The sequence below is a fragment of the Ochotona princeps genome, chromosome 29 (genome assembly GCF_030435755.1).
Source record: "Ochotona princeps isolate mOchPri1 chromosome 29, mOchPri1.hap1, whole genome shotgun sequence".
Lineage (NCBI taxonomy): Eukaryota > Metazoa > Chordata > Mammalia > Lagomorpha > Ochotonidae > Ochotona > Ochotona princeps.
Genome location: NC_080860.1, coordinates 17,743,228 through 17,769,092, shown reverse-complemented (window position 1 = coordinate 17,769,092; position 25,865 = coordinate 17,743,228). Strand labels below are relative to the sequence as shown.

Below are 25,865 nucleotides of genomic sequence, written 5' to 3'. Positions count from 1 at the left end.
CTGCTACGTTTTCTCCGTGCCACTGACTCCTGTCCCGAAACTGCTTCACTTCCCCCCCTGCACAGCCTTCCTGAAAAGGCCAAACACCCAGAACAGGGACAGGACCCATCCCACAGCGTTGCCCCAGGTCTGAGCAAATCCGGTTCTGCTTGTTCTTTTAGGGCCTCTCACTGGAAGTTAGGCCACTGTTGTACATGTTGGCTGTCAGCAGCTTCCTGTGTGGACACACACTGCAGCTAGACCCTTCTTTATTCTCTTCCCATCACATTTCTCCTCTCTGTTCCCCTTTCTAGCTGCCTGGCTTAAGTCCCACAAGGACTTGATGCCCAATTCCTATGTTGGTGTGCTGCCTCAAATCCTGGCTCACCATTTCAGATGCAGCTTCTTGCTAATGTACCCAGGAAAGTAGTAAATGAATGAATGAATGAGTGACCAAATGTTAAGGCCATAGATGGAGTTTCAGGCTCCTGATTTCAACCTGGTCCACACTTGGCTATTGCAGCCATTTGAGGAGGGAACCAATAAATGAAAAGTCTGTCCACCTCTCAAATAAATAAAGCTTTAAAAGAGAAATGAGCCTTCAATTTGTGATGCATGCTTTACCATTTTTTTAAAAAGGATTCATTTCATTCAAAAGGCAGAGTTATGGGTAGGGCTGGGGAGGGGGGTACTCAGCAAGAGAGACCTTTCATCTGCTGGTCCATTCTAGGAGCCTGGGGCAGCTTTTAGGTCTCCCACGCGGGTGCAGGAACCCAAGAACTTGGGTCATTGTCTGCTTTTCCCAGGCCAGAAGCAGGGAGCTGTATCAGAAGTGGAACAGCCAGGATTCAAACCAGTGCCCATATGGAATGCTGGTACTGCAAATGGTGGCTTAACTTGCCAATGCTGCAATACTTGCTTCTTTTATTTATCTGTGCTTGTTTGCTTTTCTTTCAGCATTTATGAAAGAAAATTTAAAAATCAGAAAAATGTACATTAAAAAAAAAACACGTTGTCCAGGGCCAAAGAGCAAAGGTGAAGCAAAGATGGAGCATTTCAGTTTCACATCCTTCAACTACCACATAGCAACAACAAAACACAGTCTACCTCGTTGCCATGAAGCTCACTTGCACTTGTCTATTCAAAGCATGCGTCCAGGTACCCAGTCATGGATGACCCAGTCCGGAAGAGCTCCTGTTATTAGCTGCCTGATGCAAGGCAAAGAAGGAAAGGAAACAACCACTTGGTACAGTTAAATAATAATAGTTATAGTAATGGTTAAACGATACTCTGACAGCTGGAGGCTAGAAAGTCCCAAGCTCGCTGGCACACTTGGCATCTGGAGAAAGATCACTCTCTGCTTACAACAGAGCATCAACTGCTGTGAAAACCTGGGCAAGTGGGGACTTTAAGCTGGACTATATAAACCAATGGATTCTGGAGAGATTTCATCGTGATTAGAATGGTGAGATTGGCAAAAATTCAAAACAGTTGAACTATCAAAACCACTTGAGCTGTGCCCTTGGAGCATGCCCCACACTGGGGCTCCTGGGATGGGTGAGAGGCTGGGTGTGGCTTCTCCCTTTGTCCCTCCCCCTCCCCAGATACAGGAAGGGAAAAAGAGAATGTTGAAGTAATGGTATTACCCACCTTCCTGTAACCCTTGACCCTTTGCACCCTAATCAAATATGTAAAGATCATTAATTGAAAACATTAACGTTCACATAAGTGTCTCCTCTAATGGACATCGGTACTCTTCCTTGGTCACCTTGGACCCTTCCATATTACTCTGGGTAAGCAATTCTCATCCTTGAGATCCTTTTGGTTCTAACACAAAAGATCTTTAAAAGTTCATTAAAAATACATGTTATGAGAAAATTCTGCATAACGTTTAAAACTTTGGCACCCAAATAAAATTATTCAACTCTTTGCCACTAGAAAAAAATATTCAAAAAGCTATGGTATTGAGGTCCTGAGGGTGTTTTTTAACTTTTTAATTTTTTAAACATTATTTGAGTGCCCAGCACGATAGTCTAGCAGCTAATGTCCTCACCTTGTATGCGTCAGGATCCCATATAGGTGCCGGTTCTAATCCTGGCGGCCCCACTTCCCATCCAGCTCCCTGCTTGTGGCCTGGGAAAGTAGTCAAGGACGGCCCAAAGCCTTGGGACCCTACACCCATGTGGGAGACCCAGAGGAAGCTCCAGCCTCCTGGGTTCGAATTGGCTCAGCTCCAGCCATAGCGGCTGCTTGGGGAGTGAATCAGCAGATGGAAGATTGTCCTCTCTGTCTCTGCTTCTCTCTGTATATCAGACTTTCCAATAAAAATTTAAAAAATCTTTAAAAATTTTATTTGAAAGGCAGGAAGACAGAGGCAGACAGAGATGTCTCCTACTCCCACTCACTCCCTAAATCTGTACAGCTGTAGCTGGATCAAGCTGAATCCAGGGTCAGAAGCTACAAGGGTGACAGAAACATAACTTAGGCCCGGCGGCGTGGCCTAGTGGCTAAAGTCCTCACCTTGAACGCCCCGGGATCCCATATGGGCGCCGGTTCTAATCCCGGCAGCTCCACTTCCCATCCAGCTCCCTGCTTGTGCCCTGGGAAAGCAGTTGAGGACGGCCCAATGCATTGGGACCCTGCATCTGTGTGGGAGACCCGGAAGAGGTTCCTGGCTCCCGGCTTCAGATCGGCGCGCACCGACCTGTTGAGGCTCACTTGGGGAGTGAATCATCGGACGGAAGATCTTCCTCTCTTTCTCTCCTCCTCTCTGCATATCTGACTTTGCAATAAAAATATAAATAAATCTTTAAATAAAAAAAAAAGAAACACAACTTAAGTCATCTCCTGCTGCCTCCCAGGGTGGCCATTAGCAGAAAGCTAGAATAACAAAAAAGCCAAGCATGGGACCCAGGGACTCCAATATGGGATACAAACACTGCCAGTGGTGTTTTAGCTGCTGCACCAAAGCCAGTTCCTGCTACGAGTCCTTCACAAGTTGAATGTGGCTGACAAGAGATCTTCTCGGTCAGGAGAGTCATACAAAGCAGATGCGGAGACCTTGGCTATCCAAGGCCCCGTGAGGCTAGAAGCCTCCTGGTCGTTAGAAAGCAATAGGAACTAGGACATTCACAGTAGGTGGTCTAGCATTGAGTATTCACCCAAAAGAGGCTTCACCAGCTTGGATTTATAGTGGCTGGAGGATATAGATATAGACAGAGACAGAGTGGGTTCTAACACACATCCAGGAAATTATCCAGAGACTGAAGACAAAGAAGGCTTGAATTCTTAGTAGTAGAAAGGAAAGATCGCATTGTTTTGGGGAGAAATCAGTAACTTCCTGATGTTGGAAAAGATGAAGGATTTGAAAGCGCGGCACAGTGGCACAGCAGGTTCAGGTGTTATTTGCGATGCTGGCATCCCATATTGGAGTGCAGGTCCCAGTCCACACTGCTCTCATCCAGTTCCTTGCTAATGTGCCTGAGAAGGCAGCAGCGGAGAGTTCAACTGCTCAGGTCTCTGACACCCATGTGGGAGACAAAGAAGGAGTTCCTAGTTCCTGGATTTGGCTGTTGTGATAGTTTTACGTTGTGAATTATAAAATCTAATTAGAAAAATAACTTGTGTTACTTCTATAAGGAACAAAAGACAAAGTACAAATAGTAAAATGAGAAGTTAAATAACTGGAACTAAACTTGGTAGATAGAATGATCTATTTGAATTAGGAGCAGTTAGCTATTTATTCATTTGAAAGGAGGAGTGGCAACGAGACAGAAAAAGAGAGAAATCTTTTATCTGCTGATTCATTCCCCACGGTCACAACAGCTAGAACAAAGCTAGGATCCAGGAACTCCATCCTGGTCCCCACATGGGTGGCAGTGGCCCAAGTATTTGGGTTATTTCCTGTTGCCTTCCCAAGTGCCTTAGCAGGTAGCTGGGTCAACATACTCAAGCCAGTATGTTGATATGGAATTCAGCATTGTAACTAGCAGCTTAAAACAGTGTAACACTGACCCCTATATTTATAGTATTAAGTTAGTTAGTTAGTTTTAAGATTTGTTTATTTTTCATGGAAAGGCAGATTTACACAGGGAAGGGGAGATAGAAAGATTTTCCATCCACTGGTTCACTTCCCAAATGGCCACAATGTCCAGAGCTGAGCTAATCCAAAGTCAGGAGCCAGGAGCTTATTCATGGGTGTAGGGTCCCAAGACTTTGGGCCATCCTCGACTACTTTCCCAGGCCACAAACAGGGAGCTGGGTCAGATGTGGAACAGTTGGGACTGGAACTAGTGCCTCTATGGGATGTTAGCACTGCAGGCAGAGGTTTAGCCTCTCGGGTGTCTGATTTTAAAAAAATAAATCATAACGTCATGAAAGTTCATGGAGTAAGTGTCCAATTGCTGTATCAGAAGGATAAAGTTCTTTCCTGTAGGAGGTTTCCAAGGACACCATACAGCTTAAGGACTAGGACGGCTCTGCCTTTATTCTGAATCAGATTTTTTTTTTTTCAATTTAGCACCACTGACCTCTAAGGTTGGATATTTCTTTGTGATGTGGAATATCCTGAGCACTGTAACATGTTTTGGAGCATCTTTGCTTTCTACTTGCTGATGTTAGTATGCCAACCTGAAATATCTTAGCAACCAGAATTTTCTCCAGACACTGCTATCAACTGTAAGTAGGTGAGAGAAGAGTTTCTCCAAAGATAATGAGCTTATTTGGGACTCAACATGGAAATATATGTGCTGTAGTACACTATAAGTATACTCAAAGAGTGTAAGAAATGTGTAAGTCAATGAGAATAGACGGCTGTTAGCAACTGTTTCATTTGCTCCTTTGAATGCCTTGCGTTTTGCACGCTCCAGGGCAAAACTTTCTCCCATCAAGGAGGAGAGAAAATGAGCTCTTCCCCACCACCAAAGGTCTTTATCTCAGCAGGGGGCCCAAACCCTCTCCTGATCTGAAAAGGAAGGGCTCTAATCCTAATCTGATTGGCCTGGGATGGGAATTTGGCCCTGGAGTTCCTTTAAGATCCCTGGGCAATCCCTTTGTGTAGCCTGATGGGAACCAGGAGAGTAAGCATCTTAGATGAAATGTCTTGCTAAAGTGACTTATTATTGTTCCGTGGTGTCAAGGGGCGTGGGTTTCAGAACCCTTCTCAAAGATCCAAACCAGCAGATGCTCAAGGCCCCAAGGCAAAATGGTGCGGCATTTGCATAGATTCCATGCATAGCCTCCCCAAAACTTCAAATCACCTCAAACTTGCTTATGATACCTAATATGTAAGTGCTATGTACAAAGTTACTCCAATAGGTTGTCTAGGGGATAAAAACAAGTAAGAAACTACATTTTTAACGCACAGATAGTTTCCCCACCCCAATATATTTTTTTAAAAACTTAATTTTTTATTTGAAAGGTAGAGTTTACAGAGAGGAAAGACAGAATCTTCCATTTACTGGTTCATTCTGCAAATGGCTGCAACAGCTGGAGCCAGTAACTTCTTCTTTTGAATCTCCCATGTAGATGCAGGGCCTAAACACTTGGACCATCCTCTGTTGCTCTCCCAGGCTTTTAGCAAGGAGTTGGATTGCAAGCAAAGCATCTAGGATTCCAATCAGAGCCCTTAAGGGATGTTGGCGCCTCAGGAGGAATCTTAGCCTAACACTTTATGGTGCCGGACCACTCCCACTTCCCCCCCCTCCCCCGCCGCCGTCCCCCGCAAATATTCTTGATCCAAATTTGGTTGAATGCAAGGAAGCAAAGCATGAGAACATGGAACCCCAGCTGCATTTAAAGAGAACGGTGTGATGTTGGTTTATGTGGAATAATTAAAGCAAGGAATTGGGGTAGGCAACTGAAGTCACTGCTTAGGACACTGGCATAAGGAGTGCAGGAGTCCCAAGTCCAGGCTACTCCATTTCCAGTTCAGCTCCTTAATAATGCTCCCGGGAAGCAATGGCTGGAGTTTCAGGTATTTAAATTCCTGCCATCTGTGTGAGAGACCCAGTTGGAATCTTGGGCTCTTAGCCTTAATAAAAAAATGTATAGTTCCCACTTTTATAAGTCACCTAGGAGTAACTGATCTGCCTGTCTCACCATCTCTTTGTCACTTTGTCCTTCAAATAAATAAATTTTTTTTTTAAAAAATCGAATCATGTCTATCATGTCACACACCATTTTTGTCACATTTAAAATTCTATTCTCTTAACAGTTTTCTGAACTAAACTGTGTCCTTTATTCTCCCAGTCTGGAAAAACATATCTTATTAGCAATTCATGCAGGAATCAGTGCTGATTACAAACCTCACTCATCAAATAAATAATAATTTGCAGAAGAACTTGCTAAAGACATCTCATCTAAGCAAGATACTAAGGACTAAGTTATATATGTGTGTGTAAATATATATATATCATATTATATAATTTATGTATTATATATAATAATTTAATGCATCATATGTACTAAATATATGAGTATAAATACATAACTTTTTACTTGAAAAGCAGAGACACAAACAAATACACAGAGAGCTCTCCCATCTATAGATTCAAACCCCCAATGCCCACAACACAGAGGAATGAGACATCTGATTGCTTTAAACCCGTGGAGTACTAATGAATGTCAACCAAGTATCTCTTTTATAACTGTAAGTGATGAGAGGTGTAAATTAAATCCTTAACCTGGTGTCTCATTTACAAAAGGAATCATGATTTGTTTTTCTTGCTGTAACAAGCGGGCACTGATTCCTTGTGCTTATGAAAGACAGAACTACAGCTGCTCTTCTGCCTCTATTACACATGGGGCTGGTGCTGTGGCATAGCTGCTGAGGCTACTGCTGGAGAAATTCTCCCCACTCCATTCCATATAGGAATGCTACTTAGAGTTCCAGCTACTCCCTAATAAGTATCCTGGGAGGCAGTAGGTAATAGTTGATGTCCTTAGATGCATGCCACCTATGTGGAAGACCTGGGTAGAGTTCTTCCTTCCACCAGGCCCAGCCCTTCGGTTACAGGCATTTGGAGAGTGAACCAGCAGATAAGAAAGTTTTTCCCTCTCTTCTCTCTCTCTTACTCTGCTTTTCAACTGCATTTAAAAAAACATAACTAAAGGAATATATTTTAAAAATAATGTGTCTCATTCAGTGCTTGAAATAGTCTAGCAGCTTGAGTTAGTTCACACAAGCCATTACAGAGTGCAAGACAGCTTACAGACTTTCTGTTCATTTAAATATCTTCCAGGCACTTGTGCCAGATGCATTCAGATTCTGAGATTTTCCAACAGGCAGTTTTGATTTGTCAGTTTCAACCCGGAGTAATAATCTCCGCTGCATGTTACCCAAACCACGGAGAATCAAGAGGTGGTGTTTGGAGCAGCAGTCATGGTGTCCTATGGGACATGCACAGTACAGATCACAGCCCCTGGTTTTAAGTCTCAGCTCCACTCCCAATTCCAGCTTCCTCCGAGAGTATACCCTGGGAGGTGGGAGGTGTTGGGTTCCTGCTACCCATGCGGCAGCCTAGGGGTGAGTTTGTAGCTCAGATCTTTGGTCTCACCAGCTCCAGCAGTGGTGGGCATTTGGAGAATGATCCAGTAGATGGAACATTTATCCCTCTCTCTTCTCACCCCTCAAATAAAATGAAAAAAAAAAATCACATGTTTTAATACAGTAAATACATATTGTAGAGGGTTAAGCTGTCACCTGTAATGTCAGCCTCCAGTGTGAGCTCCAGTTCAAGTTCTGGCTGCTCCAATGCTGATCCAATTCCCTGCTAATGCATCTGGTAAAGCAGTGTAAGCTAAGCTAAGTACTGGCATCCCTATAACCACATGGGAGATCCAGATGAAGCTCCAGGCTCCTGGCCATGGCCTGGTCCAGCCCTGGCCGCTGTGATCATTTTAGGGATTAGCCAGCAAATGGAAGCACTCTCTTTCTCTCCCATTCAAATAAATAAATGAATCTTCTATTTAAAAATTAATTAAATAAGTGAATGCACATTTTTTAAAAAGGCTAAAACAAGAGGGCCCGGTGAAATGGCTCAGTTGTCTAATCCTCCTCTTTCAAGCTGTTTTCCCATATGGGCACTGGTTCATGTCCCTGCTGCTCCACTTCCCATTCAGCTCCTTGCTTGCAGCCTGGGAAAACAGTAGAGAATGACCCAAAGCCTTGGGACCCTGCACACACGTGGGAGACCTGGAACAAACTCCTGGCTTTGAATTGCCTTGGCTCTAGCCATTGCAGCCACTTAAGGAGTGAATCAATGGATGGAAGATCTTTCTCTTTGTCTGTCCTCTCCATACATCTGCCTTTCTGGTCTGTTTTACCAAGAAAAATAAATCAATCTAAAAAGAAAAAGTAAAACCAACTACAAAGAGTCTCAGTATTCTCAAGCCTGATTGTCTAGGGATACAGCCTTGATCAGGCTTGCATTCTGTCAGCATTTTCTCAGCCACATAGGAGCAGATACAGTTCCTCCAGGTACAAATACTGGAGATAACCGAGTGCATACACAGGTTCAAACAAATTCCAGGGATGCCTTCACATAGTGTCCAAAAGCATGTACAGTCTTGGATTCTCTTTAAAATTGTGCACTATTCTGGTAAAGCCTTTCTTCCCTTTTCCAGCTAACCTTTAGGAAGCCCTGAAAGAACTCAGTCTAACCCTGGATCTTCTCCTTGGTGGCCATTCTCAGAGCTTCCAGTGCATTCTGTAGGTTCTCCTTGAGCTGGGATTTATCTTCTTCTAGTCTTCTGTCTGACATTACCTGCTGGCTACACCTAGGCAAACAGATTGTATGATGTCAGAGAGGTTCTCTCTGTCCCTCCCTCCTCTTTCTTCACTCATTTTTATTTTTTAACTCTTTTTTTTTTTTGCCATGGCATCCATCTGACCTGTGATAGCCTAGCCTTGGCTATTCCTTTTCCTAAGAAGCAAAAGCTTCATCCAAACTTATGTAATATGAGCTGGCTTAGCTATCCTTCTCAAGGAAACCACAAACAGCCCCATTGCTATACCTTGGTCCACTTCTGGACTTATTTTGGATTGCCTGAATTTAAGAATGAAATGGTGATCTTGTGGGCCTGGGTCAGCCTGGACAGTCACTGAATTATGAAGATGACCTGAGGCTGTCTCATTCTAACCATGATCCAGGAAGCCTCTACTGTACCTTACAAAGTCCTGATCATTATGTCTCAGGCTCATGAATAAGAGCATTCAACAACCAGATTGTAGGGTTGGGTGTAATGGCACTGCTAATTTGAGTCCTGGCTAGTTTGTTTGCATTCCAGCTCCCTGTTAATGCTCCTTGGAAAACAGCTAAAGATGACCCAAGTGCTTGGGCCCCTGCACCTGTTATCAGAAAAACTCAGTGGGTTCATTCCTCAGCTTAGTATGGAAATAAAAAGCTAGGAATTGGTTGCAGAGAGAAAAGTTTTATTTGGAAACTGACCATGTAGATGTATAAAGAAGAAAACATCTCCCAGGAGCAGGCTGGGAGATGGGTGCCTCTTGAAGGGAGAAGAGGAAGAGACACCAAAAGTTTTTGGAAGGGTCTTGGGGGTTTTATGTGTTTCCTGACCTCTTCCTCTCTGTGAAGATGCTCTCCATTGGTGGTCTCTCAAACAGTTAGGAAATGAGTGGGCAATTTCTTTTTAAAGATCTGTTTGTTGAACATGGCATGGTAGCCTAACAACTAAAGTCCTCGCCTTGAAGATGCCAGGATCCCATATGGGTGCCAGTTCTAATCCCAGCAGCCCTGCTTCCCATCCAGCTCACTGCTTGTGGTCTGGGAAAGCAGTCGAGGGCGGCCCAAAACCTTGGGACCCTGCACCTGTGTGGGAGACCTGGAGGAAGTCCTGGCTCCTGGCTTTCCATCGGTTCAGTTTTGACCACTGTGGCCACTTGGGGAGTGAATCAGCAGATGGGAAATCTTCCTCTCTGTCTCTCCTCCTTTCTGTATCACTGGCTTTCCAATAAAAATTTTAAAATCTTAAAAAAAAAAAAAAAAAAGAAAGCCCAGGACAAGAACCAGTTCAAACTGACAGCATTCTACAACTTCTTGCCAGCTGCTTCTTCCCCTGATGTAAACAACAAAAGTAAGATGGAATCCCCTAGTAACAAAACTGGTAACAAAGTCCGGATTTTGAGGATAGCATGCAGGTTTTCACAAAAGCAAGCTACAAAGGGCTCCTTCAGACTTCCTCCGGCCTTCACAGTTACTAACATATGAGAACTATCTTTGGTCCTTGAAGATAACAGGCAAAGAGAAATCTCCCAGGATTGTAAGCCCCTGTGGCAGGTTCCCTCTACCAGCCCCTCCAATCGATCATATTGTTTGGAGCTTCCCTTTTTCTTATTTAAACAAAGCTCCATTTTTTCTTGTACCATGGTGTCTGGTCTCACAAATTGTCATCAACACCAGGACGTGAATCAGTCATCAGTTTTCCTGCAACATCTTGAGATACCTACATTTCACAGTGCCTGGCTAGAGTCCTGGTTACTTGGAGTTTGCAATCCAGTTCCCTGTTAATTTACCTGACCAGGCAGCATACGACGGCTCAAGTCTTTGGGTCGCTGCCACCCATCGGGGAGTCCTAGATGGAGTGCAGGCTCCTGGATTCAGCTTGGTCCAGCCTTGACTGTTGCAGCCAGGTAGGGAGTGAATCACTGGTTAGAGGTCTCTCCCTCGCTTTCCATTGCTGTGTCACTCAAATGAATAAATTGACTTTTTAAAAACCAAGCTATCCATAGGAAGGGTAGTGACTAATCTTAAAGATGACATTTTTGGGAATGAATAAGGAATATGTAGATTAAAAAAAAAGTCAAAAGATTGCTCAAGATTTCTCCAGATGGCTAGGAAAAAATATTTTTGTGCTTATCATTCAAGTTAAAATGACAATGATAGATAGGATGACTAGATCTGTCCAGTCACTCCTCAGGTAGGTCTCAGCAGGTGTGTCTTGCTAAATGTAATTTGTATATTGTTTGATATAATTCAGTTTGTCTATTTTTGCTTTAGGTTCCTTGTGATTTTAGGATCCTATCCAGGAATATTTGCCAACAGCAATGTCAGGATGCTTTTTTGTTATGTTTTCTCCCAGTCTTTCTGGTTTCAGATCTTATGCTTAATTCTTTAATCCATTTAGTGTTGATTTTTGTGGTTGAGGTGAATTAAGCATGCAATGATTTTTTCTTTATGGAGGCAACCAATTCTCTCAGCATTATTTGCTAAATACAGTCTGTCTTTCCTCTGTGCTGTGACCTTGGTAACTTTGTTGAAGTTCAGTTGTGTGTAAATTAATTTCTGGGCTCCATATTCTTTCCCATTGGCTTGCCTGGTTTTGTGCCAGTATTTAAAGTGTTCCTTAACACAGCTTTGTAGTATGTTTTGAAGTCAGGCAATGTAATTCCTTCCACATTGTTCTTTCTCAATATTTCATTGGCTTTTCAGAGTTTTCTGTAGTCCCTTAGAAACCTTAGGATTTTTTCCCTACTTCTATGGGGAAAAGTCAACAGAATTTTGATTGGAACAGATTTAAGAGTTTAAATATTATACGTCCCAGGAAAAGGAACAAGGCCTCCTTGGAGAAGTGGCCAATTCCAGCTCTAGTGCAGGTAAAGTGTAAGATTGTACCTTGCTACTATGGTTCGTACAAAGCTGGACTGCCTGCAAATCAACGGTGGTAAAGCACCCAGAAAGCACTGGCTATACTTGTAAGAGTGTGCCCTCTACTGGACAGATACCGACACCTCACCAATAGAGACCAGGGATTACAGTGTTCATAAAATTAGGCATTATCAGGAGTCCGCTGGGCTTCCGATTTGCAAACTTCCTCTTTCAGCTTCTGGTGCAAGAACTCGCTCAGGACTTCAAAACAGATCAGTACTTCCAGAAGGCAGCTATCTGTGATTTGCAGAAGGTAAGTGAGGCCTGTCTGGTTGGTTTCTTTGTGGACACCTACCTGTATGCTATTCGTGCCAAATGTGTAACAATTAAGCCAACAGACATCCAGCTAGCACACTGCATAGGTGGGAGAATGTGTTTAAGGATCCACTGTGGGACTGTGGGTCGTGGTATGATGGCTGGAAGGCTAAATCCTTGCCTTGTAAGCACTGGGATCCCATATGGGAACCAGTTTGTGTCCTGGCTGCTCCACTTCCAATCCAGCTCCTTGCCTATGGCCTGGGAAAGCAGCAGAGGATGGCAAAAGCCTTGGGGCACTGTACTCCTCATGGGATACCCAAAAGAGGCTCCTGGCTGTGGATCGGCTCAGCTCTATCCATTGTGACCATTTTGGGAGTGAACCAGCACTCCTTCCCTTCTCTCCTTCCCTCTGTAGATCTGTCTTTATGGTTTTATATATATATCTTATGGTTTATCCGAGGTCAGGAGCCAGGAGCTCTTCCAGGTCTCCCATGTGGGTGCAAGGTCCCAAGGCTTTGGACCATCCTTGACGGCTTTCGCAGGCCACAAGCAGGGAGCCGGATGAGAAGCAGGGCTGCCGGGGTATGAACTAGTGCCCAGGTAAGATCCTGCCATGTTCAAGGTGAGGACTTTAGCTGCTAGGCTACTGCACCGGTCCCAACGAGTAATTTCTTATTGATGGCAACTAAATGGTGTTTGTAGCATTTGTATTATACAATAGATTCTATCCATTCATTATACTTTTCTGAGTTGTCCTACATTCAAGTGCATGATTTTAATGTCTGTCATCTGCCATTCCTACAACTTTGCCATTAACTATTTTAACATTAAGCTATTAAAATATTAAACTATTAAAAAGTGTAAAGATGTGGTACCAGCAACATGGCATTGTAAGTTAAAGCTTTCATTGCGGTGCCAGCATCCCATATGGGTACTGCTTCAAATCTCAACTGTACCACGTCAGGTCCAGTTCCCTGCTTATATGCCTGGGAAAGCAGTGGAGGATAGCCCAAGCCCTTGCACCCCTGCACCCACAGAGGAGACTGGAAAGAAGTTCCTGGAACCTAGTTTCAGACAGCTTCAATTGTGGCCTTTGCAGCCATTTGGGGAGTGAACTAGCAGGTGGAAGATTTATCTCTCCTTCTCTCTTTGTAAATCTGCCTTTTAAATAAATTTTTAAAAAGTTGAGCGAGATGTTTGATTCTGCCCAGAAGTTCCTTTTTTTTTTTTTAAGATTCACTTTATTTTTATTGGAAAGGCAGATTTACATACAGAAGGAGAGACAGAGAGGTCTTCTATCACTGGTTCACTCCCTAAATGGCCGAAACAGTCAGAGCTGAGCCAATCCAAAGCCAGAAGCCAGGAGCTTCCTCTGGGTCTCCCACATAAGTGCAGGGTCCCAAGGCTTTGGGCCATCCTCGACTGCTTTCCCAGGCCACAGGCAGGGAGCTGGATGGGAAGTGGAGCAGCGCGGACACAAACTGGTGTCCATATGGGATTCTGGTGCATTCAAGGCAAGAATTCAGCCATTGAACCTTCGTGCTGGGCTCTGGAGGTGCTTTTAGCAAGATGAAGGTGCCATGTCACCTTTCTAAAATCTAGTTTTATCGTGAGAATGGAAAGAGAGTTACCAGTCACACCTTTCTGATGACTTTTTGTTTTCTCTTCACAAAGCTAGACAGGATTGCAATTAGGCCTCTGATGGATTTTGTCCCCACCCCCTTGTTGATTGTTAGTTATCACCAGAACTGAATGCACTTGAAAGACACCACTTCGAGCATCTATTTTTAAAGATCTATTTATTTTCATTGGAAAGGCAGATCAGATTTGCAGAAAGAAGGAGAGACAGAAAGATCTTACAAGCATTGGTTCACTCCCCAAATGGTTGCAATGGCCCAAGCTGAGCTGAGCTGATCTGAAGCCAGGAGGTTCTTCCAGGTCTCCCACATAAGTGCAGGGTCTCAAGGGTTTGGGCCATCCTCTACTGCTTCCGCAGGCCAACAATCAGGTAGCTGGAGATAGGAAGTGGAGTAGCAAGGACATGAACTGGCACCCATTTGAATTATTGGCACTTGGAGGTAGAAGATTAGCCAATTAAGCTACCAGATCAAGGTCACATATTAGCTAATACGTGGCTACTACTACTACCATTATCATTTTATGATACAGTTCCATAAGCCCTGGGATTTCCCTTACCCCCTCTTCAAACCCTTCCTCCCTGAATGGGTCCCCCTATATTATTACTAAAGTATAGTTCTTCATAAACAGTCATATATCCATTATTGTGGGTGTGGACAATGGCAGAGAATCCAGCATCCTATTGTCAAGATAGAGTAAACAGTTTCATTGGGATTCCATCATGGTTTGGAAGTAGAGATGCATGCTACATTGTATCTTCACATCTGGATATGTTAGTCTCCATTACACAATTACTATACATCCCCTTAAATGAAAAGCCACACACAAAATCAACAACAGGAAGAAAAATAGAAACTTACAACACCATGGAGTTAAATAGCATGCTACTGAATGACTAATGTGTTGCTGAGGAAATGAAAAAGAAAATCAAGAACTTTTTTTGAAGAAAATGATGCTACTATATGATCCATGAGTCATTGAAGAACTTAATCAGAAAGAGTTATGAAGAGATGAAACTAAAAAAAATATCAAAATCCGTGAGATAGTTTCTGCTGATCTTTGTTGGTGCGATGTGTCTTCTGTAGGCAACAAACAGATGGGTTTTGTCATTTTAATTGAGTCTACTAATCTATGATGTTTGATTGATGAGTTTAAGCCATTTACATTCAGGATTAATATGAATGGGTGGTAATTTGGTCCTGTCATTTTAGCAATGGGTTGTTCATTGATTTAGTCTTCTGTTATTTTACTGGGATATTCTCATATTTGCCTTTGGTTTTGGTGGGTGCTATTCCTCTTCTCTGTCAAGAGATCATTTTTAAGTATCCTTTGTAGGGCAGGTTTATAAGAGAGATATTCTTTTAACTTTACTGTGGAAGAATTTTATTTCATTTTCAAAGACAAAGGAAAGTTTCGTTGGGTACATTATCATGGACTGACAGTTTTTTGCTTTTAGAATCTGGAATATGTTGTTCCGTTCTCTTCTGGCCTGCAGAGTTTTCTGTAAGAGGTCTCCTGTGAATTTAATTGGCATTCCTTTATAGGTCAATTGATTTTTCTTTTATGTGCACATTTAAGGATCTTTTTCTTATGTTCGATTGAAGAGAGCTTGATTATCATGTGTTGTGGTGAAGATCACTTTCGGTCAACCTTGTTGGAAGATCTATTTTGAGTTTTATCATGCCAAAGTCAGTATTATTTTCAGTGTGTGACTAGTGCAATGCTCTGAGCTCAGTGAGTTTGTTCTCAGCTCAGTACATGTACTACTCATTGTTGTCCCTGCAGTCTTAAAGCCTTTGTCACAATGTACAAAATGGCACCTGATGTGAAACACATGGGGTTCTTGATCTGATGGCCATTAGGTCTGGGGGGCTACCCAGACTTGTCTTGGGTGGGACCTGTAGGATGCCACATTGTTGCAGTTCACTGAGCCAATAATGAGTTCATTCCCAGCTCAGTACACGTGCAGTCCTGTCCCATAGCCTTTGCCTCCTTAAACAAAATGGCACCCGATTCAGCTCTAGGGTGCCATCTGTGCTGTGAAATACATCCGGTTCCTGTACTGCCTGACCCGCCACCCTGTCTCAGCCTCTGGTCAACTGAAACAAACCAGGAGGACAGGAAGTTCTTTGTTTGGGTTTACCTCTTGAGCTCCCAGTGAATGCCCCTTACCACCTTGTTGCTGGTGGAGTTCTAGCTGCTGCTGCAATTCAGATCGCTACTCATTGAATGTTGTTGGGGTATTGGTCACTGCAACACCACACCGTTGTGTCCGCTGTTTTCCTGTATCTTTCAGTCTCCAGGTATCCCTCTGCTGTTGTTCTGCCTTCTCCTGTTTCTTGGAATGTACCCTCTCTGCTTCTCACTGGCTAATGTTTCTCCATCTGTTTAAACATGTCCTTAACCTGTTCCAGCATCTTGATTCTTTTAACTATGTATTTTTAAAGATTTATGTATTTTACTTGAAAGAATAAGAGGGAGTGATGGGACAGAAAGAGAGATCTTCTATTTGCTAGTAGCTCCCCAAATGGCCACAACCATCAGAATTGGGCTGCTCTGAAGCTGAAAGCCATGGGCTTCCTCTGGTTTCCCATATATGGGTGCAGGTGCCCAAGGCTTTGGACAATTCTCCACTGTTTTCAGTGGAGTAAGCAGGACTTGAATTGGTGCTACAGGTTAGAGGATTAACCCGATATGCCACCATGCTGACCCCACAATAGCATTTTAATTAAAAAAAGATTAAAAATAATCTTCCTCCTGCTATATTGATGGTTGAAGGTACATTTGAGGAGGTAAAATAAAGTGAACTTCATCCTTGTAGAAGAACCCCTCTTGGAAGTGATTGAGGAATGAGAGAATTTGGAAACAGCCCTTTGTGAGATGTGGCGCAGCATCTGGTGAGAGCCCTACAACTGCATCTGTGCAGGGCAGAGATCAACATAGGTAACACAGACTGAGGAAGCCAGAAAGACCTCATTTTATATCTCATTCATTCGTGAATGGGTTAGCTCACTCGTAAAGGTGCTCACAATTCAATGACTTGCTAATGCCTCACCTCAGATACCATTAGCAGATGACTTTGGAGATTAAATTTCCAATACATTAAGTTTGGGAGACACATCCAAACCACAGTAGATGGAGACACAATAAGGAAAAATTTCAAACTCTGATGAGAGTGAAAATATAAATGTAATGTGTCAGTTCTTAGTTTATAAAGTGTCTTAAAGGGTGGCCATTTGGTACATGGTTAAGACACTGTTTGCAATGTCTGTGTCCAATTCTAGAGCTCTTTGAGCCCCCTTCTCCTTTCTATTGCAGCTTTGTATTAATACATACTCTGTGAGGTAGCAAGTGATCAGGTCATTGTCACTGCCATGGGAGACATGAATTGAGTTCCTCGTCTGACTGTTTATGAAGAACTATGCTATAGTAATAATATAGGGGAATTCAGTGGAGAAGGAGGGGTCTTGGGGAGGGGGCAGAGGAAATTCCATGACCTATGGAACTGTATCATAGAATAATGATAATAATTTATTATTCATTTATTTATTGATTGATTGATTTTAAAGATTCATTTTATTTTTATTGCAAGTCAGATATACACAGAGGAGGAGAGACAGACAGGAAGATCTTCTGTCCAATGATTCACTCCCCAAGTGACTGCAATGGCCAGAGCTGAACTGATCCGAAGTCAGGAGCCTGGAGCTTCTTCTGGGTCTCCCACACAGATGCAGGGTCTCAAGGCTTTGGGCCATCCTCGACTGCTCTCCCAGGCCATAAGCAGGGAGTTGGATGGGAAGTGGAGCTGCCGGGATTAGAGCGGCACCCATATGGGATCCTGGCGTGTTCAAGGAGAGACTTTTGCTGCTGGGCCAGCGCACCTGGCCCGATGATAGTAATTTTAAAAAGAAGTAAAAATAAAATAATAAGAAATTAGAAAAGAAACAGATTTTAAAAATGAAAGAATTGAGTTCCTGGCTAGATCAGATTGGACAGTTGTAGGCATGTGGGGGAGAGAACCAATGAACAGAGATCACTTTATACTTGTTGTCTCTATGCCTTTTAATAAGTAAATAAATAAACAATTCAGAATAGCTTTGGTAAAATAGCTAGATGCGATCTACCTTTGGGCATTTTTTAAAGAGATTGATCGGTGGATTTAAAAAGCAGAAAGGCAGAATAACAGAGGGAGATTTTCCACCTGCTGATTCACTCCCTAAATGGCCTCATTGGCAGAGCTAGCCCGGGCTGAAGCTAGGAGCCTGGAACTCCATCCAGTTCTTCCACATGGGTGACAGGGCCCAAGCACTTGAGCCATCTTCCGCTGCCTTCCCAGGGATATTAGCAGGGAACCAGACTGGAAGTGGAACAGGTGGGCTCCAAACCTGCACTCACAGGGAATGCTCACCTTGCAGGAAGTCCACTGCATCATACCAGGTCCCAAATGTAACCTTCAAATTATGTTGGATTATGGCACTTTCAAACATTTTTATTTGGAAGCTGGATTTTTAAGAAATTTTTTTTTTTTTTTTTTTTTTGGAAAGGAAGATTGGATGCTGGCACTGCAAGGTGGAGGATTAACCAGGTAAGCTACCATGCTGACCTCTGGATTTTTGTTGCACGGGAATGGTAGACATTGAAATAAATAATTGCCTGTCCAAGATTTTTTGAAGTTTTCCATTCGTCTTAGGATGCATGCTGAAAGAGAACTTAGGGTAGCGGAAAGGAACGCCTAGATTCCATTAAGAATGTTCTTAGGGAGGGGCTAGTGAAGAAGGAGGGGGTGGAGAGTAAGCAATGACCTTCGGGAACCAGGATATGACCTTTCACCCTTGCAAATAGATTAAACATGGAATGATACGACTGCCGGGAGAAAGTCCCTCGGTGTGGATCGTGCCTGCGCACCTGGACATCCGAGGGCAGCCAGGTCCTCCTGCTCTGCTGCAGGCTCCGAGGAGCCTTGCGCGAGGGCAGCTGCTGCGATCCACACGCACTTGCCCACACCTGAGGAGACTTCTGTCTTTTTAGCTCCTTCCCTCTGCTGGTGCAGCTGTGTGGGTCCCTCCTTCCCCTGCGTTGCTGCTGATCCCTAACAGCTTAGGGAGCCCTGCTACACTGGCGGCCTGGAGGAGGCGGAGCGCTGATGAGCAAAGAGGAAGAAAGTGACCCGCGATCACTGAGCCCCACAGCCACAATCAGGATAAACTGACTCAGGAGTGCGATTGGAGCCCGATTTTACGTGCCTTGGACTGGACTATAGGGGGCTTTTTAAAAAAGGAGACTTTTTTCAATTTGTCGCTTCTTTGGCTTTCCCAGGCACTCGCCTCACTTTTTTTTTAATTTTTAAAAAGTTTTTTAAAAAACGGTTTACCGAAAAGTCTTGAAGAGTAGAGTGGCGCAGCGCATTGCCGCTAAGCTCAGGAAGGTGGATTTATGGCCTCTCCAGCGTGCATTTGCACCTCCGCGAAGTAGAATTTTCTGTGCTATAATGGATTCACTCAATCTCAGGAGCTGGTGAGCTGAGAAGTTTCGGTAACTTTCTATTTGCTCTTTTCTTTCTTTCTTTCTTTTAATTATTATTTTTATTGGGAAGGTACAAGTCCTAGAGAGGAGAGACAGAGATTTTCCATCCACTGATTCACTCCTCAGATGGCTGCGACAGCCAGAGCTGAACCCATCTGAAGCTAGGAGCTTCTTTCCGGTCTCAAGCGGTTGCAGGGTCCCAAGGCTTTGGGCCGTCCTCGACTGCTTTCCCAGGTCACAGGCAGGGAGCTGGATGGGAAGTGGAGCAGCTGGGATACAAACCAGCACCCATGCAGGATCCCAGTGCATGCAAGGCGAGGACTATTAGCCACTAGCCTACCGCACCAGGCCTTCTTTTCTTTCTTCTTCTGTTTTTTTTAAAAATAGAGATATGTGTATTGCACTCAACAGTCAGAATTACAGAGAGGGAGACATAAATCTTCCATTTGCTGGTTCACTCCCCCACCAAAGGCAGCAACCAGCCAGAGCTGAGCTGATTAGAAGTCAGGAATCAGGAGCTTCTTCCGGGTCGCCCACGTGGGCTTAATGGCTCAAGGGCCTTGGGCTAGCTGTTGCCTTCCCAGGTCATTAGCAGAGAGCTGAGTCAGTGGTAGAGCAGCTGGGACACAAACTGGCACTGGGCACTCATATTGGATGTCAATGCCTCAGGCTCAGGATTCGCTAGCTGTGCCACCACGTAGGTCCACTGTTTTGCTCCTTCCAGAACGGGGCTGTCAGACCTAGGCATTGAGTCATGTGGTCTCTTCAGCTACTCTAACATTTTGATTTGGAGCAACTGTAGCTAAGAACCATATTAGATGTGCCTTGGATGCAGAGGGGTTTTAAAAAAAAATGTTTAATAGAAATTTTATTTCTTTTTTATTGGAATGTCAGATTTACAGAGAGGAGAGACAGAAAGATCTTCTGTTTGCTGATTCACTCTCTAAGTGGTCACAATGGGGCTGAGCTGATCTGATGCCAGAAGCCAGGAGCCTCCTCTGGGTGTCCCCCAGGGCTACAGTGTCCCAAGGCTTTAGGCTATCCTCTACTGCTTTCTACAAGCAGGGAGCTGTATGGGAAGTGGGGTAGCTGTGATATGAACTGGCACTTATTTAGGATCCCAGAGCATGCAAGGCGAGGACTTCCCACTAGACCACCGTGCCAGGCCTAGATGCTGAAGTTTTAAGTACTATAGTTTTTCAGATGTCACAGACTGTATGTTGTTGTTCCCCACATTTAAAAGGAAATGTAAATGTTAAAAACATGTCTTTAAATGTTTTTTTTTTTAAATTATTAGTTTGCTGGTTGTGTAGAAATGGGGAGGGTTGATTTGCCAGTCACTGTTTTAAACCATTGTCAAAATGCTATTGTTATAAAAGATTTATTTATTTGAAAGTAGAATGTCAGAAATTCAGAGAGAGAGAGATCTTTTATCTGCTGATTCACTGCCTTAATGGCAAAAAAAAAACAATTGGGCCAAGCCCAAGCCAAGAGTCCCAAACTCCACCTGAGACTCCCATATCAGTGGCAGGGCCCAAGTAACTGGGCCATCATTCATTGCTTTCTCGGGGAGCTTGATGCAAAGTGCAGTACTTACCACTGGAGTGGGTATCAAAAATGGCAGCTTAACCCGCAGCATACAATATGGGCCCCTACAGTTGCCATCTTATTAGTGAACTATTAAATGAATGTACTGGGCTACAGAATCAGCTTACAAAAAAAGTTAGTGTTGACCTGACTCGAAGATCCCATCATTCCATCCATTGTATTTTTAAAATATTTGTGTATTTGAAAGGCAGTTACAGAGACCTTCCATCTGGTGGCCATAACTGCCAGGGTTGGGCCAGACGGAGGCCAGGAGTCTGTAGCTTCATCTAGGTCTCCCACATGGGTGCAAGGGCCCCAAGTACTTGGGGCATCTGCTGCTTTCCCAGGTGCATTAGCAGAGAACTGGATTGGAAGTCGAGCAGCCTGGAATTTCATATGGGCTGCTGTCACCATAGGAGCTCCCTTAACAACACCACAAAGCCAATCTTTATATATGTTATTTTGGGTACCACTATAATATCAACAACATAGATCACAGGATAAATAGGAACTTATTTCTTATTGATGACAGCTATTACAGTTATCTCTTAATATCCATGAGGGAGTTATTTCAGATTAAGCTCAGAGTGGATGCAGTGGAGCATGTTAGGATAGAAAAGAGAAGGAACACAATGGATAAAGACAGGTGACTCAGGGTTATACTGGATAAGTGAGGAATCTGAAAAGTTGTGGAAGATTTACAATCAAAGGAGTGAGTGCTCTGCTCTCACATACGTGTAGATAGAATTGTTATTTTTTAGTAATCAAAGAAAACTTGGAATTGACAAATAATATGGGTTGAATATCCCTTATTCAAAATGTTTGGGATCAGAGTATATTCAATTTCAGATTTCTTCTTTCAGAATTTAAAAAACTGGTATGTGTACATAATGAGATATCTGGTCTCAATATGGAATTCATCTTGTTTCCACTTTTTTTAAAGATTTATTATTGATTTTTATTAGAAAGGCAGATTTACAGAGAGAAGGGGAGACAGAGAGAAAGATCTTCTGTCTGCTGGATCACTCCCCAAATGGCCACAATAGTTGGAGCTGAGCCAATCTGAAGTCAAGAGCGAGGAGCTTCTTCTGGATCTCCCACGCGGTTCAGGGTCCCAAGGCACTGGGCCATCCTCGACTGCTTTCCCAGGCCACAAGCAGGGAGCTGGAAGGGAAGTGGAGCAGCCACGATAGGAACTGGCATCTATATGGGATGCCAGTGTATGCAAGATGAGGATTTAGCCACTGAGCCCTCACGCCAGACCCTTTCCACTTTTTAAAACATTCATTTATCTTTATTTGAAAAGCAGAGTTACAAAGAAAGGAGACAGATTTTTCCTCTGCTGTTTCACTCTGCAAATGGCCAGAGTAGCCAGTTGAGCTGGCCAAAGCCAGCAGCCTAGAACATCATTGCAAGCACACAAGTATTTGAAGCATCTAGTGCTGTCTCCCAGGATGCACCAGAAGAAAGCTGGATGGCAAAGGGGGAGGAGCTGAGACTCAAACTGGTCACTCTGAGATGGAATGTGGGCATCCCAAGTGGTGACTCAATTATTAGGTCAAACGCCTGCCTCACAAAGTGATTTACTTATGTTTATTTTTATTGGAAAGGCAGATCAGATTTACAGAGAGAAGGAGAGACAGAGAGAATGATCTTCCACCTGCTGATTCACTCCCCAAATGGCTGCAGTGGCCAGAGCTGAGCTAATCTGAAGCCAGGAGCCTGGAGCTTATTTTGGGACTTCCATGTGGGTACAAGGTTCCAAGGGTTTGGGCCATTCTACTGCTCCCAGGCCACAGGCAGGAAGCTGAATAGGAAGTGGAGCAACTGGAATACAACCCAGCGCCCATATGGGATCCCGGTGCTTGCAAGGTGAGGATTTAGCCAATTGAGCCATCACGCTGGGCCCTGATATTTTGACATTTGTGTGTGTTGTAAAATGGTCAAATCAGTCTCACTGGATAGTAAGTGGAGCTGCCAGGACACCAATTGGCAGCCATTTGGGATTCTGGTGCTTGCAAGGTGAGGGTTTAGCCACTGAACCATTGTGCACGGCCTGAGTCCTTGGGTTTTTATTTGCTCCACTGGGTTCTATGTCCATTGATTCAATTTCTTAAAGAAAATATTTGGGAAAAAATGGTATCCAAAGATGTAGAGATTTTTTCTTAATAGTTACATACATAGTACTTATTTTGTATTACGTATTATAATTCAGAGATTTCTTAACGATATATAGGAGAATGTATGTAGGTTACATATAAATACCACACATGTTATATAATAGATTGGACCTCCCATGGGTTACAATCATTGTTACTAGAACCAATAGAAAGGGAAGAGTGTATTGAGAGAAAGGAATATTACAGGAATAGCAGGGTTTTCAGTCTTTGTTTTGTGAAAGGCGGAAGGAGGCCTTCCCATATGCTTCTTCACTCCTCTGTGTGCACACAGTAACCAAGCTGGGACACACTAAAGCAAGGAACTCAATCCAGTTTACCTATATGAGTAACAGGGACCTGAAGTGTTGAGTCCTCACCACTGTCTCCCAGGGTATGCCTATGCCAGAAGCTGGAATTTCAAATAGAGCCAGGACCTGAACCAAGGTACTCCAATATGATAGGTGGGCTTCTCAAGCAGTATCTTAACAACAGAACTTAACACCCCACCCCCTGTGAGTATCAGGTTTTTGAGAATTTAAGGTTTGTTAAAAACGTTAGATATCCTGGGCCCGGCATGACAGCATATCGGGCTAATCCTCCACCTGCTAGGGCTGGCATCTAATGGGTGCCAGTTCAAGTTCCACCTGCCCCATTCCAATCAAGATCTCTGCTTATGGTCTAGGAAAGCTGTGGAGCTTGGCTCAAGTCCTTGGGCCTATGCACCCATGTGGGAAACCAGGAAGAAGTTCCTGGCTCTCAGCTTTGGATCAATTCAGCTCTGGCTGTTGCAGTCATTTGGGGAGTGAATCAGCAGGTGGACGATCTCTTTCTCCTATTTCTGCAAATCTGACTTTAAAAATAAATAATAAATCTTTTTTTTTTTAATGCTAGATTTCCATGGTACACCTGGGAGTAGGAGGAGGCCAACGAGACAACAAAGATGCAGAAGTACAAGCAGGTATCTCTGGCCCCTTCAAGACATAATTAGAGAGGAGGGAGAGGCAGATTTGGAACTATGTCCTTTTAACTGACTCATGCTTCTTTTCTCATGCAGGAAGCAGAAATGTGAATAGTTGCCTCAGAGTTTTGCAAGGAGGAGATAAGAGTGCCTTTTGAAATCACGGTGTCAGACACACATAAGGACATTATTGTTGTGGAAGGGACCACGTGCTTCAAGCAAGAAGCAGTTTCAACATGGCCCACCTCCTCTCACTCTGTGCAAGAGAACAAAAGCCAGACAAGTTGATGAAGGATGTGAGAGAATCCACTCAGAGGGAGGAGGAGGAAGAGGAAGACGAGTTGATCTTTGTTGGAGTGGAGCACGTCAGCAAAGATGCCGATATTGTCTTTGTCAAGGCATTTTCCAATTCTAAACCAGTCATTTCCAAGATTCTGAATAGAGTCACTCCGGGCTCATATTCAAGAAGACAGAAAGGCCGCTTCGGTCCAGATCCTACTCACTGCCCCCAGCTTGCGAGTTACGTCAACCCTGCTGAAAACAGAATGGCCATCGCACCAGCTCCTCGGCCTCTGTGGTGTTCAGCAGAGAGTTCCGTGACTACTGAATCTCCGTCTGAACCCAGTGATAACATGAGCTCAGCCGACATGGATGCTGGCAAGTACTCAGAATCACTTACCCCAAGGATACAGTCTGTGGTGGGAGCTGTGCTCCCTATCGGGGGTCAAGGCCAGAGTCCATGTGAATCAAAGAAAATGTCCACTTGGGAGAGAAACGACAGGAATTCCAAAACATTTGAACTTGATGATGGAACCCCAAGGGCAGGCTCTCCAGCGGTGGCTCCTTCTGGCATTTCTTTGGTCACAGACAGAGATACACATTCAGAAGACGTCTGCCTGTTATCTCATGTTCAGAACGGGATGACGTTTCCTGGGGTTGACACTGATGAGAAGGCACATTTCGGTCTGAGGCACTCAGAGGGAGTAATCGACCTTGCAGGACTGGCCAGACCAGACTGTGTGAGTGGAGCAAGTCAGAACAAGGCCCTGGGTCCCATGAAAGACACCCCGATCATGTTACTGAATGACTTCTACTACGGTCAGCATCAGGGAGATGGGCCGTCCGAGCAGAAAACTCATACCACCTTTAAATGCCTCAGCTGCTTGAAAGTTCTCAAGAACATTAAGTTTATGAATCACGTGAGGCACCACTTGGAACTTGAGAGGCAGAGGGGTGACAGCTGGGAGCACTACACCACCTGCCAGCACTGCCACCGGAAGTTTCCCATCCCCTTCCTGCTACAGTGTCACATTGAAAGAGTGCACACCAGCCAGGAGCCTTCTGCCGTTTGCAAAATCTGTGAATTGTCCTTTAAAACGGATCAGGTTCTCTTACAACACATGAAGGACACCCATAAGCCCGGGGAGATGCCGTACGTGTGCCAGGTGTGCAGTTACCGATCGTCAGCCTTTGCGGATGTGGAAGCTCATTTCAGAACGTGCCATGAGAACACTAAGAATTTGCTCTGTCCGTTTTGTCTCAAAATCTTCAAAAGGGCTGTGCCGTACATGGATCACTGTCGCAAGCACCAACGCAAGAAAGGCTTTCTGTGCTCCAAGTGCCGGCTACAGTTTTTGAGTAGGAAGGAGGAAACAGAACACAAGTGCAAGAACCACCAGACTTTCAAAAAGCCGGAGGCCCTGAGCCACTTGGCTCCTGAAGCGGAGATTTGTATTCAGACTTCAATCCAACCAGAATCAGAGGGTGTGGCATCCATTGTTGTGCGCAATGCTCCCCCTTCGGTGTCACCTGTGAAAACTACAAAAAGGATGCGTGTGAACTCTTAGTTATCCCAGACTCACTTGCAGCAAGTGTTCTGGTTAAAAGGTTCTCTTGAACCTACTGGAATTCTCAGCAGCAAAAGTAGGCAGGTCCAAGCCAGCTAGACACAATGGCCACAAATGCTGACAAGCGATGTCATCAAACGTCTGCTTTAGCAGTGGTATCTCTCTTGTCATGTCCCTACTGTGGAGAAGGGCCTCGAAGATCTTGTTCCTTTCCAGTTAAGCCCCTTCCCACCCAGAAACCACTGTTAGG

General features: G+C 44.0%; 1 protein-coding gene across 1 annotated transcript; it reads left to right on the top strand.

Moving 5' to 3' along the window:
• The first annotated feature begins 23,976 nt into the window (after positions 1 to 23,976).
• Positions 23,977 to 25,615, top strand: ZNF280A (zinc finger protein 280A). Its single transcript, XM_012928910.3, has one exon. It carries the CDS (start codon positions 24,005 to 24,007, stop codon positions 25,613 to 25,615), a length of 1,611 nt encoding a protein of 536 aa, XP_012784364.3. The 5' UTR covers positions 23,977 to 24,004.
• Positions 25,616 to 25,865: the final 250 nt, after the last annotated feature.

Bases quoted from the DNA above. Each gene is read 5' to 3' on its own strand.
- ZNF280A (XM_012928910.3), top strand. From the start codon at position 24,005: ATGGCCCACCTCCTCTCACTCTGTGCAAGAGAACAAAAGCCAGACAAG.